At 40.2% G+C, this 16,144-nt stretch overlaps 1 protein-coding gene and 1 pseudogene across 1 annotated transcript; both read left to right on the top strand.

The window, feature by feature from the left end:
* Positions 1–2,935: 2,935 nt before the first annotated feature.
* Positions 2,936–4,707, top strand: LOC133710681 (phloretin 4'-O-glucosyltransferase-like). The gene has a single exon (XM_062136816.1). The coding sequence runs from the start codon at positions 3,189–3,191 to the stop codon at positions 4,608–4,610; it is 1,422 nt and encodes a 473-aa protein (XP_061992800.1). The 5' UTR covers positions 2,936–3,188; the 3' UTR covers positions 4,611–4,707.
* Positions 4,708–5,132: 425 nt separating this feature from the next.
* LOC133711443 (E2F transcription factor-like E2FE) lies at positions 5,133–6,040 on the top strand (annotated as a pseudogene).
* Positions 6,041–16,144: the final 10,104 nt, after the last annotated feature.

Raw genomic sequence — 16,144 nt, 5'->3', positions numbered from 1 at the left:
TTAAGCCTTTTGGTTCATTTCAATGTTACATTTGTATCGTGCCTTACCATATGTAAATGCAATCAAGATGGCCACGAACGATCACTGTCTTTCAGACCTGACCCAGCACTTCGACAACGGACTAGCTATTCTCAGTCTCTTCACCTAGACAGACAGACCATAACCCTAGTACTCCTCGATCTCTTATCTCTATCTCTATCTCTATCTCTATTAATAAAGCGAGCAGCCGTTTACTGTTCATCTCGGGAAACTTTCGAACTTCTGAAATTGACCTTGGTTTGGCTAACGTGAAAGACATTAGCAAAGTAAATGCAGAAAGCATGCAGAAAAAAGGAGAGGAGGCGGATAGATCAAGGAGGGTCTTGATCTGGGTTGTGCCGACGGGAGGAAAGAAGATGTAGAGGAGGGAAAGGAAAAGAAGATGAAGAGGAAGAGTCTGGATTTGGATTCGCTTTGATCGAAATTACCCGACACAAGGTTGGGTTGAGTAATTCTGGGTTTTGGGTATTGGAGATTGATGATTAAGGTTTTTGATGGGAGAGATTATTAGATGAAAGAGTGATTGAGGACCGAAAAAAACCAAAAATCTTTCAAGGATTCGCTTAAGGAGCTTGAAGCTAATATTCAGTTTGCCAATACTTTGTAAGACTCTTTTTAGTCTTTTCTTTTGCTCAATCTTCATCCATAGTTCATTTTTCTCAGTTACATGGATTGATTCTGGGTGATACCCAAGTTTGTTTGTTTGTCAAGATTTTGATGGAATTTGGTCATCTTGGGAATTTGATCTGTCTAATTTTGCTTTCTGAATTTAAGTTTTCTGTCCCATTTCCTGTGCTATGCAAGATTAGCTTTATAGTTTGTACATGTTGAATGTCTGGGTAGTTGTGTAAATGATTATGCTCTAAACCCACAATTCACAATTGCTTACGAATTGTATACTGAATTCTATAAAGGAGTGAAACGTTGATTTGTGCTGATAGAACAGAGTATTAGAATGGTTTGAGGAATTAAGTTTACTTCAGCCACAAACAAACATGCTATGATTTTGTATTAGAATTCATATCAAATTACAATCTCAATAAAAGTATCCTATTTTCAATTACAATTTGAAACAGAAATCCATTCTTTTAGCATTTCAAAACCCATTCAGAAGCCAAAATCAGAACAGTCATCTAGAGTCGATGTGTGGTAATTTTTCTTTTAGTTCTTGCTAATAGTTTTTTGCCAAGTGCTGTGTAAGTGAACTACGACTAAAGTGATCCATGGAATTTGAACCGTTAATCACTTATTTTTTGTTGGGGTTATAGGCTGTCCGTTTGTTGTATATATGTTGATTCATGACTTAATAATTACTCAAGTATGATAACTGGGGTAAGATGAACATATATATAATCAGGAAGCTAGCTACTAATTATATTTTGGTATTTTATGTTTGTTAGATTTGAGAGGTTTAGACTTCAACCATGCTCCATTTTCACCAGTTTGGGATCTGAAACCATGAGTCCTTTTTTTGTTGAGTCACACAAAACTTCCCTTTTGAGTGATCACTTGATATGTAACTACAATGTTTTGACCTGAATGAGTAGTTCTTTTTGTAGGCAGTGAAGGGGGGGAAAAAAACAACATATGATTTGCTGTTTTCATATTTATAGCAGATGTTCTGTTGGATTTTGCATTGATTGTTTATTTTGCATCTAATATATGGTAAAAGCATTGAAAATAGAACTACATCATTCTCAGGCTATAATTAAAGAGTTGGTACATGAAAAGCAATGGGATAGGCAAGAAATGGATGATTGATGAAGCAAGTTTCAGACCAGAGTCGAATCAAGGCTGCTGTCCAGTTGGCTTGGGATGACCTAGAAGGTGAAAGGAAGTTGAGAAAGCATTCAGCCGCACTTCCGCGCGCGCGATAGCGCGTGCAGGAAGGCTAGTCCTATTAACAAAAACCACAAATTGGTTCGGCAGTGTGCAGTCCAGGAGAACATTTCGGGCTTTAGATCTAACTTTGTTGTGGCTGCCTGCTCTCTGTAGCTTCGCCAAGAGCTCATAGTGCAATCGTTCTTACCCACTAATGGCTGTGTATACATGTTCTTGTCGTTTCATTTTTGACAAAATGGCGATACAAAAAGGAGGCAAAATGGCAACAAAAAACGAAAACATAAACACAAACAAACAAAATGGGGGCTTGTCCAAGCATCAAAATAGCCAATCAGTGAGGACGGCCGTGTTTTTATTTTTATATTTTCTTTGTTAAAGTATTCTCATACTTTGAATTTCACTATTGAAACCCTTTGTATATATGAGCTGATTTAGAGTAGTGAGACTATTCATTGTAATCTGATGCTCAGTATCAAACAACCAAAGTCACCCTAATTGGACTATATTCATACACTTGTATGCACGCTTCGTTATTAGTCAGTTCACTCAGTTGTCGTCATTGAATTTTCTCATCTATCTCAAACCATATGCAACCTAGTCAACTCATGTGCTATTGCCAGTTGTTGTAATTGAATTTTTTCATCCATCTCAAACCATATGCAACCTAGTCAACTCATGTGTGCAATTGCCAATTGATGGATCTTAAGGACAAAATTTTAGGTGAGACGCTCATGTCATGTTATCACCCTAACTGCACAATATTCATACACACTTGTATGTGCGCTTCGTTATTAGTCAGTTCACTTAGTTGTTGTCATTTAATTTTCTCATCTATCTCAAACCATATGAAACCTAGTCCACTTGTGCTATTGCCAGTTGATCAATCTTAAGAAACGAGAAAATTTTAGGTGAGACACTCATGTCCTGCACGTCCTACTAATTAAAACACAAGCCTTATATCTAGAGATATTGAAGTTACTTCCTGCTAGCTAGTACCTCATTAGCAGGACGGCGGCCTCGCATAAGTTTTTCCCATTTAAGGACAAAAGAGTTCGTAAGGCCAGAAATTAGCCTTTCTCTTCTTTAGTTTCCAGCTGTTCAGTTCGTCATCACAAACGTCATTATTTTCCTACAAGTCCCTTACTTAAACTCTTGACATCCTCTTCTCACCTTACATGTTCCAACATTTCGAGTCTCACTTATTCACTCAGCCCACCAATCCATTATTTGTATAGTTAAGACCTAATTATATTTAGTCAAATTACCTCCACACTCCACGAGCCACTTCCCTGCCAACAACCACCACCATGGTTCAACACCGCTTGATTATGATAGCATATCCAGCTCAAGGCCACATCAATCCCTCCCTTCAATTAGCCAAGCGCCTCATCCGCACCACTGGTGCGCATGTAACCTTTGTCATTAGCGTCTCTGCTCACCGCCGCATTGGCAACGGCTCAACTACTCCTAGTGGCTTGACCTTTGCTCCCTTCTCTGACGGGTACGACGACGGGGCTAAGCCTGAAGACGATACTCAGCATGTCTTTAGTGAGCTCAAGAGTCGCAGCTCGCAAGCGATTGTGAATCTTGTCGAATCTGGTAGGAACGAGGGCCAACCTTACACTTGCATGGTGTACACTTTACTTCTCTCTTGGGTCGCGGAAGTGGCCACTGAGCTTCACCTCCCCAGCGCTCTCCTTTGGATTCAGCCAGCCACAGTGTTCGACATATACTACTATTACTTCAACGGCTACAAAGATATCATCAGGAACAATACCGGTGCTGATAACAATGACCCTTCCTTTGCAGTAGAATTACCAGGATTACCACTATTGTTGAAGAGCCGCGACCTTCCCTCCTTCGTTCTGGCTTCGAGTCCGTACATATACCGTTTGGCTATCTCATTGTTTGAAGATCAGTTTGAAAAACTTGGGAAACTAAGCAAGCCAATCATACTGGTGAACACGTTCGATGCACTAGAACCCGAGGCCTTAAAAGCAATCGACAAGTACAATTTGATCGGAATCGGGCCTTTAATGCCGTCTGCTTTCTTGGACAACAAGGATTCATCTGATAAATCTTTCGGATGCGATCTTTTTCAGAAATCAAAAGACTCTACCTACATGGAATGGCTGAATTCGAAGCCTGAACAGTCGGTCGTTTACGTCTCGTTTGGGACCGTTTCCGTGCTGTCCAAGATTCAAATGGAGGAAATTGCAAAAGGGTTGCTGGATTCTGGACGTCCGTTTCTGTGGGTGATTAGAGAAAACCAAAAGAACGGAGACGGTAAGGAAGGAAAAGAAGAAGAGGAACTGAGTTATAGGGAGGAACTAGAAGAGCTTGGGGTGATAGTCCCGTGGTGCAGTCAAGTGGAGGTTCTGTCAAATCCTTCATTGGGTTGTTTTGTGACACATTGTGGCTGGAATTCAAGCTTGGAGAGTTTAGTTTCTGGGGTACCGGTGGTGGCATGTCCTCAGTGGTCAGATCAATGCACTAATGCAAAATTGATAGAGGACACGTGGAAGACGGGGGTGAGGGTAGCACCGAATGAGGAAGGTGTTGTTGTGGGTGAGGAGTTGAAGAGGTGTCTGGATTTGGCCATGGGAAGTGAAGAGTTGAGAAGGAATGCTAAGAAGTGGAAGGATTTGGCGAGAGAGGCTGTTAGTGAAGGGGGGTCATCTGACAAGAATCTCAAGGCATTTTTGGAGGAGATTGGTGAAGTAGATTAATTGCTTGGGGAAAGAAAATGATTGTTTTATGTTTGTTTTCGTTTTTTTTCCTGTTTCTTTGTTCTTTGTTTTGTGACTTTAAGTCGTTTTCTTTTCACTTGGTTTGCTAGCTAGCAAGTTCGGTGAGTTTGTGGAAAGATAAAAATTCAGTCACCGTCCCCAAACTATGCTGCCAATGCCAATTTGATACCCGAACTCTCAAAAGTATCAATGTGATACCCAAAGACCTATTTTGATATCAACGTGATAATTCCGTCAAAAATCTCTAACGGCGCCGTCTGTTTGCAGACGTGGCAAGCATCTGAGTCCCATGTGATATTTGTATCAAGGGTAAAATTGTCTTTCTCTACTAATTAATTAAAATAAAAAAAAATCAAAATAAAAAAATCAAAATAAAAATAAAAAAACAGATCGAGCTCTGTCTGTCTCTCTCTCTCTCTCTCCCTTTCCCAATCTGATCATCTCTCCTTTCTATCACAAAATTGGGAATGGATTTGTGGATTTGTGAGCTCTCTCTAAACCATGGCCACTTCCTCCTACCCGGAAACACCCCAGACATCAAGAAAGTCCAAGAACACGTACACGTGGAAGGGTTTCGGCGCGGTCCCTAACGCCCTGAAGGAGCTCAGAGAAGAAGGCCTGGATCTGACTCCGATCCTGGCGGCCTGCAATAACAACAACAACAATCCCCTGGATGAGACCAAGAGGGAAAAGTCTCTAGCGCTTCTGGCGCAGAATTTCGTGAAGCTGTTCGTGTGTACCGGATCGGAATCGGAATCGATTTCTCTTGATGAAGCTGCAAAATTACTGCTTGGAGTAGGGGATGCACAAAATGTATCGGTGATGAGGACGAAGGTGAGGAGGATCTATGACATTGGAAATGTGTTGTCGTCGATGAATTTGATTGAGAAGACTCATACGGCAGATACAAGGAAGCCGGCGTACATGTGGTTGGGGCTGAATGGGAGAAGAGATGGTTTGAATTTGAATTCGGAGCCAAATTTGGAGCAGGCTAAGAAGAGAAGCTTTGGGACAGATCTGACGAATGCGAGTAGTAAGAGGAGCAAGGTTGTGGAGAAGAGAGTTTAAGATCAGGATGAGGTTGAGAACTGCAATTTGGATGGCAGTGGGGCGAAGGAGAGTTCGAAGAGCTACCAGTTTGGTCCTTTCGCTCCGGTGGCAGTTCCAAGAGCTAAGAAGGGTGTTGACATTAACAAGGTTTGCTGGGAGAGTCTTGGGGCTTATTATCGGCCTCAGTATCAGAACCAAGCGATGAAGGAGCTGTTTTCACATTATAGGGAAGCGTGGATGTTGTGGAACTCTCAAGTTGCTGAGAAGAATCCAATTCAGAGTTCTTGATGCTTCAAGGTACATTGCTTCGATTCGATTCTCAGGGACGACGCCGAGGCTTCTATTTTGGCAAGGAATCAGTGACAGAGAGTTTTAAGTTTCAGGTTTCGGATTTCCGGTGGTGTTGGGAATGGTAAAGAGCTCTGCTTGTAAGTGTGTTTAAATGTTTCGGTTTCATTTTAGGTGGTAGTTGAATCACGATAGTGGATCCAGTAGGTGTGTTATTTTGATGATCAGTGAAGATGAACTGGGTTATGGCGGAGAAGAAGACATGGGCGTCTGCCGGGTGCCCAGAGCAGTTTTCTGGGTGCAGAAAGATTTGATTTTTTAGCAGGAATTGGAGAGGATGATGGCAGCATTGGTGATGGTTTGGGCGGAGGAGAAGGAGAGGAGAGAGAGAGAGAAGAAGAAGAAGATTGAGGTTGAAGAAGAAGCATAAGCCATTTTTCTTTGATTTCTTGGGCGGAGGAGAAGGAGCGGAGCTTGCGGCGGTTTGGCTAGAACAAAATCCCAAAAGAACAAGAACAAGAAGAAAAAAAGAAGAAAAAGAAATGAAAAGAAAAAAAATGAATTAACAAAAAAAAGAAGGGTAAATTGGTCATTTCAATTTTTTTGGGGCCCACATGTTTGCCACGTCAGCAAACAGACGGCGCCATAAGAGATTTTTGACGGAAGTATCACGTTGATATCAAAATACGTCTTTGGGTATCACATTGATACTTTTGAGAGTTCGGGTATCAAATTGGCCTTGGCAGCATAGTTTGGCTGAAATTTTCTCTTGTGGAAATATAGGTGGCAATGCCAGAGGGCACTGTACCTTGAGGATATTGTCACCTTTATTTTATTTATTTATTTATTATTATTTTTTTGAAAAGTGTTAGGGAGGCTCAACCTCATGCTTGGTTCCCTTTATTGAAATAAAATTTTGCAATGGGGGGACATAAAATCTGAATCCTGTGCTACAGAAGAACATTTGTCATAATCCTTAGAGATCCTATAATAAGCCTCACATTTACTATATGCAAAATTGCAAATAGCAATATTAAATGTAATTATAGTCTCATTTGATCATTTTATTTTCCCTGGAAATATTATCCATCGATCTTTTTATTTTGAAGTAACTAGTCTTAACATTTTTTAAGTAATAGTCTAAATTCTTGAAAAAGTGATTATACTTAACATTAGATATACTACGAAAGAATGTATAGTTCTCATACTTAGGGCTTCCAAAAGTCAAGTATATATGAAAGTATGAAACCTAAAGTTACACTAACAATCTCTCATAAATTTGAAATCGTCTTACATTTTTCGACTTATAATTCATTGAATACATTGCTAACGCGAACTACCAAAAAGGTAATTGACATAGCTTTTCCTTTATTTTCATATAATTTTTTTCCCTATGCATAAGTATACGCTTAAAAAAGTTTAAGTCATGTGTAAGCTATATTCATCTACGTTTCCATAAGTACTATAGTACCATAAGGATCATATGACCCTTGACAAGTTTTGAAAATAGTTCTTAATTGACTCAAATGTTCAACTTATATGTAACATGGGCACGTATTAAGTATTAAGATGAATAAAGATTAAAAACATTTTCTCATAATTCCCATGTTGGTCTTGTGTAAGATGACGTTATATTCCATCTTCAAAATATATTAGGTTCTTACTTACTCATATTTATTATCAAGCTAATACATTGACTCATAAATTAGCTAGTTTTGCTCTTTTCTATTTCTTATTGAACGAAGTCGACATCATGTGTGCCTCTTCAAACTAGGGTTTTAGTCGTAGAGTTGTAATAGGAGAAGGTTCTAGATTTCCTAGTTATGTTCGGATTCTATTACCTTTCATGTACTCTGTAACTCCCTATATAAAGGGCTCCTATTATCAATAATACAACACAATTCTCCCTGCAATTCCTTTTTACTATAACACGTTATCAGCACGAACCCTAACCCTAGCCTAAAAGAAAAAAAAACCCGAAAAATCACTCACCAAGCTGCCGCAAACCCTAGCCGTGCTTGCCTACCGCGCCGCAGCCCTGCCTCCTGCTGCAAGCGCTGCAACCCCCCCTGCCGCAAGCACCGCTGCCTCCTACAGCCTCCCCACTGCGAACCCGCAGCCCTTCGCCCAGCCTCGCTGCCCCTACAGCGCATCTGCTGCCCCACAACCCTTCGCCCAGCCTTGCTGCCCCTGCAACCCGCGCGCCAGCCTGCAGCCCTGCCTTCCGTCCTGCAATCTGCGCTCCTGCCAGCCCGCCAGTGACGCGCCCCTGCGCTTCTGCAACCCTTGTGCAACACCCCACAGCAGCTAGCCTCGCTGCTTCCCTTGCACCTGTAGCCCGCGCATCAGCCCCGCAACGCACCAGCAGCCCCGCAACACTGCAGCACCTGTAGCCCGCGCATCAGCCCCGTAACGCTGCAGCCCCTACTGCCCCGCGCATCTGACCCGCTGCAAGCCTTGCTTCATCATATCCTCAGTTAGCTTCGCTCCATCACGCCTGTATCAACACGCGCGTGACCCAAACCCCGAATCAACAAGTAAGTTTTACGATTAAAGTTCATGCTTTCTTGTCTTTAAATTCCTTTATTTGCTGCAGGATTTGTATAAATATGAACATGGTTTCGAGTATTTAATAAGCGGAATTGTGAGGATTCACGCTTAATGAACTAAGAGCGTTCGTAACAAATGAACTAAGAGTGTTCATAATAAACGAACTAAAAGCGTTCGTAATCAATGAACTAAGAGTGTTCATAATATTCGGACTAAGAGTGTCCGCCAGCATCAAATTGTGACCATATTAAACATCAATGTTTCGGTCTAATCCAAATATTCTTGGAAATTGATTTCTTGGTAGCATAGCTCGGAAATCTTATTAATATTAGTTTTTGTGGAAGCATTGACTCCGAAACTAATTCGTTCTTGTTTCACCCTTTTTCAGGATGTCAAACACTAACAAACTCAATTTTGTTCCATTGGATTATGCAGGCAAAATATACCTATTATGGGCTCAGGACGTTGAGCTCCATCTTATTTTCCGTGATCTATTGCACACAATCCAAGAGCTTTGTTATGAAGGAACTGCTCCAGACCCTCAAAATGAGATTGACAATTCTAGGGCACTTGCCCTAATGATGCGTGATATGGATAGAGACCTCCAGTTTGAGTTCATGAATGAGGATAGCGCCATAAAGCTTTGGCAAGCGCTTCGTGAACGTTATGGCAATGTTCGTGACTCCATCCTTCCGAATTTAGAAGCAGAATGGAATGATCTTCGCTTCTCTGACTTTGATACAGTCATACAATTTTATTCGGAAGCTCTCCGCATCACAGGAATGATACACTTTTGTGGCAAGACGATCACAGAAGAACAATTGATTGAGAAAACCCTCAATACTTTCCCTGTCTATGCTATGAGGTCCTGTGATTTATTTTGGACTCATATAAATGCAAGACGGATCACAAGCTTTCAAAATCTTATTGACGCTATGGAAATTGCTGAAAGGCAAGACAACGAGCTTGTGAGAAGAGAAATTGATAGGCTTCGAGATAGCTATCCAGAGCATCGTCCCATGGCTAGAGAAAGTCGCCATAGACGTCATGATCCATATGATCAAAATGCTCATGAAGGTAGTCACCAAAGGCGACAATCACGCCACCATAGGAGCCGTGACTTAGAGGGACTAAGGGTTGGAAACCATAGAGCCAACGTTGGCCATGGTCATAATCTTCCAACGCCTCAGGTCCTAGGGACCATGCACATTGCGCCAATGCGCCTCAATCAAGGGAGAATCCTCTTCATGGAATCTATTTCTGATATGGACGTCTGATCAATGGGCCTGAGTTTGCAATGTACGTAAGAAGGTAGCTGCCTCACAGCGATCAAGACATCGAGTTCAAGAAGACTTTAAATATGGCGATGAAGACAAAATGCCGCAGATTTTTATTTAGAATAGTCTTTTATTTCCAAGAATTATGTAATGGCAGTTATGCCTTAAATCAATAAATGACATTTTGTTTTAACTCTTTCTCACTTGGCTCACCTAATTAAGTATGATGTCTAGGAAAGTAATTGATATTAGTGGTACTTAAGAGAGCCTCGCTCCACCGACATCTCTTCCTACTTTCCTGGTCATATTTGATTGGAGTCACCGAACGGATTGAGTGACTACAATCTGTCTAAGTTTGATTTTTATTTTTGGATTAGACTGTGGTTAAGAAACTTTGATGTAATCATTGGCTATTAATAAAGTGTCGATTCTTTTACTTAATGTCTTGGACATACCTTAATTCGAACTTTATTTGAAAGATATAAGAGCCAATGGTTTTCATGTGGAAACACATTGTGAGAATGGATAAGAGTTCCTTTGCATCACCTCTAATGACTACAGACATAAACGAGTATCAGAGAAACTTATGTGTCGCTCTAGTGGGTTGCATGCAACCACTATTCAAGTCATTGAATCCAACCATGTCATGAGAGATGATTTATGGGATTCTGACACATATAGGCTTTGGCATGACCGTTTGGGACACCCAGGTCGTGACATGATGATCCGTGTATTAAAGACTTCATACGGACATCCATTTTTCATAACAAAAAGAAGTAAGAACCAAGAATTGGTTAGAGGAGCTGCACATGCGCCTCATGGCACCATGATTGTGCAAGACTGGCCACACATGGCCGGCAGCGCCTACCCCCTGCGGCCAATACATGACATTGACGCCATGTATGGAGACTTGGCTCCTCTCTCTACTTCTCAAAGTAAATTGTGACATTCTGGCTCAACCAAAACCTTCATTGGTTGATTATAAGGCCAATCTTTCTTTCTGTAAAGCCTGTTTTTTTAGGATCAAGACCATCCTATGCAAATGACACTAAAGAAATAATTCCATTCTTACATAGAATCCAAGGGGATTCTGTGGATCGACTCAACCAACTTGTGGACTGCTTAGATGTTTTCTGTTGTTGGTTGATATGCGGACATGCTGGTCACGTGTCGCACTATCATCCACTCGTAATGCTGCTTAAGATGAACTCCTAGCCCAAATCATATGGCTACGGGCTCACTACCCGAATCATCCCGGTTCAGTCAATTAGACTTGAAAATGCTAGAGAGTTTACATCGAAAATTTTCGATGACTATTGCATATCATTGGGTATTGATATCAAGTATCATATTCCCATGTACACACCCAATTGGTCTCGCGGAAAAGCCACCATTAAACGACTACGATGGTAGCCCGGACATTGGTAATGCGCACCAATATTTCCGCTTGGGTTATGAAATATCGCATGCAGCTATGCTAATTCGTCTACGACTCATAGCAGCCACTCAACTTTTATTTGCGTTACAGCTAGTGACTGGGTTTGAGTCTATCTCGTACTTATGCATATTTGAGTGTGCGGTTCATGTGCCAATTACGCCGCCACAGCGCATCAACATGAGTCATCGCAACGAATGCATATATATATATTTGTGTTGGACATGAGTCTCCAACTATAAGTCCGCTATGTAGAACCCTTGACAGACGATCTCTTTTTTGCTGGATTTGCGGATTGTCACTTTGATGAGACAGTCTTCCCGTCGTTAGGGGGAGATTAGAACGTCAACGTTCAACAGGAACGATAGGAATTGTCTTGGTCTGTCCCCACTATGTCTCATCTTGATCCCCTAAAAGTGACGAGATCACATATACCTGCTGCAAACATGCTTGCAAGGATTGATGTCCCCACAGGAGGACATGGTGCCACCCAGAGGAGATGGGTACGGCACCACTATCATGGATGGTGGTATGGTGATGCCACAAGGTGGCATAATGGCGTCATAGGCCATGGGTTCCGCTAGAGAGCGTAGGAGATCCATAGGTTCGATGGATTCTCGCCCTAGGAAGAGAGCGAGTTTGGCACAACTTGATCCATTGATCATTGATACTCAAAATCCGTCTCATGAGAATATTCCGGATTGTGGTTATGTCCAAGAGACATCGTTGGGGGACGCCTCAATGTTAGAACCAATTCTTGAGAATATAGAGATCTCTACGAACTACACTAGTGTACATGAGGACGTGGAATTATTGAGACCAATGACATTAAACCTTACTCCGTTGAAGAATGCCAACGTAGAGAAAATTGGCCTAAATGGAAAGATGTGATCCAGGTTGAATTGGATTCACTAACGAAGAGGAAGGATTTCAGGCCTGAGATGCCAACACCTCCTAACATAAAACCTGTTGACATTAATAGGTCTTTGTTAGATAGCGTGATGAGAAAAAGAGATGATAATCTCGCCTTATGGCGCAAGGCCTCTCACAAAACACCCTGGAATCAACTACGAGAAGACATATTCTCTCATAATGGATGTCATTGCACTCCACTACTTTGTCAGTTTGGTAGTTTCCAAATAACTGAACATGCAGCTTACGAATGTGGTCACTACGTATCTCGATGGGGATCTAGATACAGAATATAATGAAGGTTCTTGTGGATTTCATTTACCCAAATCAAGTGGCTCTTGACCACGGAGCGCGTTTGCAATGAGGGTGAAATGCTCACTAAAGTGACTACTTGATTGGGAAGGGATATGATCAACTATGCCCCTGCGTTTTCATGACAAGTTCTGGATTTGCAATTGTCACGGTTTATGTTGATAAACATAATTGGAACCCTTGAGAGTTAAGGGAAACTGCTGAACACCTGAAATCTGAGTTTGAGAGGAAGGACCTTGGGAGAATACAGTTTTGTCTAGATTTAGAACTTGTATACCGTGTCAATAAATGCTTTGCATTTTGATAAAGTCAAAGATGCACTCCCATGGTCGTCGGTAGTCTTGACCCTAAGAGGGATAAGTTTCTTCCCAGGGATGATGACGAAGACGTGTTAATTAGCAGAAGTGTCTTACCTAAGTGCAATAGGCGCATAATTGTACTTAACACAATACAAGACCGGACACCTCATTTTTTATGAACTTGTTGGCTAGATGTAGCCCTACGCCAACGCAACGCCATTGAACTGGTATAAAGACAATCTTTCGTTACTTAAAATGTACGATAGATATGGGCTTGTTCTATCCCTGCAGAGAGAAAAGAATGATGGAAGAATGAGAACGGATCTCATTAGCCCAAGTGGCACCGTCCAAGACTCCGTGATCGGCAAAGCCGCCGGCCACCCCCTCATCCCTTACATCAAAATGATGATGATGTTTTGATGGATTTTGCTGATGTATGGTATCTCTCTGACCCTCACAAAGGTCGCTCCCAAACGGGTTATGTCTTTACCATGGGAAGCACTGCGATATCTTGGAGGTCTACAAAGCAGACCCTTGTTGCTACTTCCTCAAATCATGCAGAGATTATTGCTATACATGAAGCCGTGCGAGAATGAATATGGCTAAGGTCTGTAATTAGACATATTCGAGGAACTTGTGGTTTGAAGTCTACCACAGATGAACCTACTTGAGCAAATGAAATTAGGTTTCATCAAGGGCGACAACACCAAGCATATATCGCTTAAGTTCTTTTACAATCAGCAACAACAAGCACTTCTAAATATTGAAGTGAATCAAATCCGATCTGAGGATAATGTAGCGGACTTATTTACTAAGTCGTTACCTAAATCCACCTTCGAGAAACATGTGAAGAGCATCGGATTAAGAAAGTTATCCGAACTCCCATGATTGTAGCAATCAGGGGGAGATATTGACATCAGGGGGAGGTATGATGTCTACATGTTCGATCTCGAAGAGTGAAGGACGTGTTGTGCTCTTTTTGTCCTTCGACCAGGGTTATTTTTGTCCCACAGGGTTTTTGTTACCTGACAAGGTTTTTAGTGAGACAACGATCAAAGCGTCATCACCAAGTTTGAGCGGCACAAGGGGGAGTGTTGAAGGAAGTCGACATCATGTGTGCCTCTTCAAACTAGGGTTTTAGTCGTAGAGTTGTAATAGGAGAAGGTTCTAGATTTCCTAGTTATGTTCGGATTCTATTACCTTTCATGTACTCTGTAACTCCCTATATAAAGGGCTCCTATTATCAATAATACAACACAATTCTCCCTGCAATTCCTTTTTACTACAACATTTCTCAATTTTTTGCAATGAGGGGGTTGTGCCTTCTCTTTTTGTTTCTGATGTAACTTCGAATGAGTTTTTTTTTATTTATTTTTTCTTTTATGAAATGTAATTTCGTATGAGTTCATTTTCTAAGTTATTAAAGAGTTTTCAGTTGGTTAAAAAAAAAAAAAATAATTAAAAAGTGGGAAGTCCTTTTCTTTCTTTATTCGGTAGGAAAAATATTGAACTCTTCAAATCTTTATTCCATTCAAATCGGAAGAAAACAAAAGGTTTCCGCATACTTATCTTATTGTCCTCGTCTACTCGCTCGCTCTATCTCAAATGTCATTCTCAAGCCATGAGGAGGACTACGACCAATATCAACTGGTCGTCTCTGGTCAGCATCTAATATTCCAATCATTCATGATTCTACGTACTACCAACTAGTCAGCATCCAATCATTCATGATGCGTTTGAGCCAGCTTCCTGGTGATAACCTACATACGAATTATCATCGATCTCTACAAAAACCAACCATGTGTCATCAAACAATTATCAAACAAACAAAAGAGTTTGAACAAGTATCATTATTGTTTAATTTGATTTAGATGTTGACTTTATAAAATGATTAGAGTTATGTCAGGAATTACCTTTTTAAATACCCACTTGCATTTTGCCTTATGCATGTGGAAACTCATCTCACACAACCATGTATTTCATAAAATTTTCTAATAGATTAGACTTTGTGCTACATAAACTGCTACATAAAGTGATAGCCGATTGATACCTAAAAAGGTTGTTCGTCTAGCATTGCTCTAAAGACATAGATGACAAATTGCGCGCTAAATAAAGATGAAGATCATGAACTTACGATAGATGAGTCAAGTTAAGAGAATGGGGACCAACATTCTTTTCAAAAAAAAAAAAAAATAGTAAAACAAAATCCTCAGAGAGAATGGAATGATTGGTTATTGACTAGTTGGTAGTGGTCGTTGTCATGGACGAGAGAAACAGACATATTGAGAAAGATGGGGTCATGGGGAATAGATGAGGACAAGCCAAGTTGATGCGGGAAGCGTGAACACGATAGTAAGGGGCTCCGTCAAGCGTCGAAAGCCATATGAGATAAGCTAGAATCCACTAGCAATTACGGACACAACCGTAAGAAACATAGAGAAATTTCTCTAATATTTGGATTTTTTTTATTGATAACTTGAATCAAAATTACAATCTAAGAGGTGCCTTATATATAGGGCACATAACATAAACCTAATACAACTAGAAAACAAAAAGAATAATTTATTATAGACTAAAACTAGAAAACCTAATTAAACCTCATTAAATAAAAATCAAAACTAGAATAAAAATCAGAAATAGAATCCTAGATACTAAAGAATATTACGCAATCTCCCAACCAAGATTTTGTTCGAGAATCCCGATATATCCAAAAGAGTAATTTATGATTAATTTCATCATTAAGAAGCCTATTTGAATACCAATACCCAATATTCAAATCATTCTTCTTAATGTAGAGACGCTTCTTTCTTTTCGAGATTCTTTGTTGAAATTGGCTAAAATCTCGTCCTACATCACAAGTAGGCAAGAATTGTTTCTTCTCATTTGATTAATGGGTTAAAAAGTTCAGTTGAATAGGCCGAAAGGTTTCTTGTTCTCTGGGATAGGTCGAAAGGTTTCTTGTTCTCAAAGGCTTCTAATTTCGATTTTAATGAAAATTTTGTTACATGCTCTAAATATATAGAAATTTCGACATTGACAAATAATCTTATGTAAAATCTGGTTTCACTTATATTTTAAAGATTGCTTAGATATCAGTAAGGTAAAATAATGAAAATTTTGATAATTTTAAATAAATTTAAGCCAATTAGCGTTAGTGATTATATTATATTTGTATATCAGATAAGTTCAAATTTCAAAACAGTTAGAGAACTCTTTTAAAAATTGAAAAGGGGCATGCACTTTATTATATATATATTTGTCAAATTCATTGATGGTTAGGCGTATACGTCATGCATGAACCGAAATGTTGCTAAAATGTTGAAATCTAAGACAGGTTGTTGAAGTGTGATTGTGTGAGTATGGATTAAATTTTTGTCATCCAAAATTAAG

This window comes from Rosa rugosa, chromosome 5, assembly GCF_958449725.1.
Source record: "Rosa rugosa chromosome 5, drRosRugo1.1, whole genome shotgun sequence".
In the NCBI taxonomy this organism is placed as follows: Eukaryota; Viridiplantae; Streptophyta; class Magnoliopsida; order Rosales; family Rosaceae; genus Rosa; species Rosa rugosa.
Note: the sequence above shows the minus strand (reverse complement) of the source record. Positions and strands in the feature narration are given on the sequence as shown.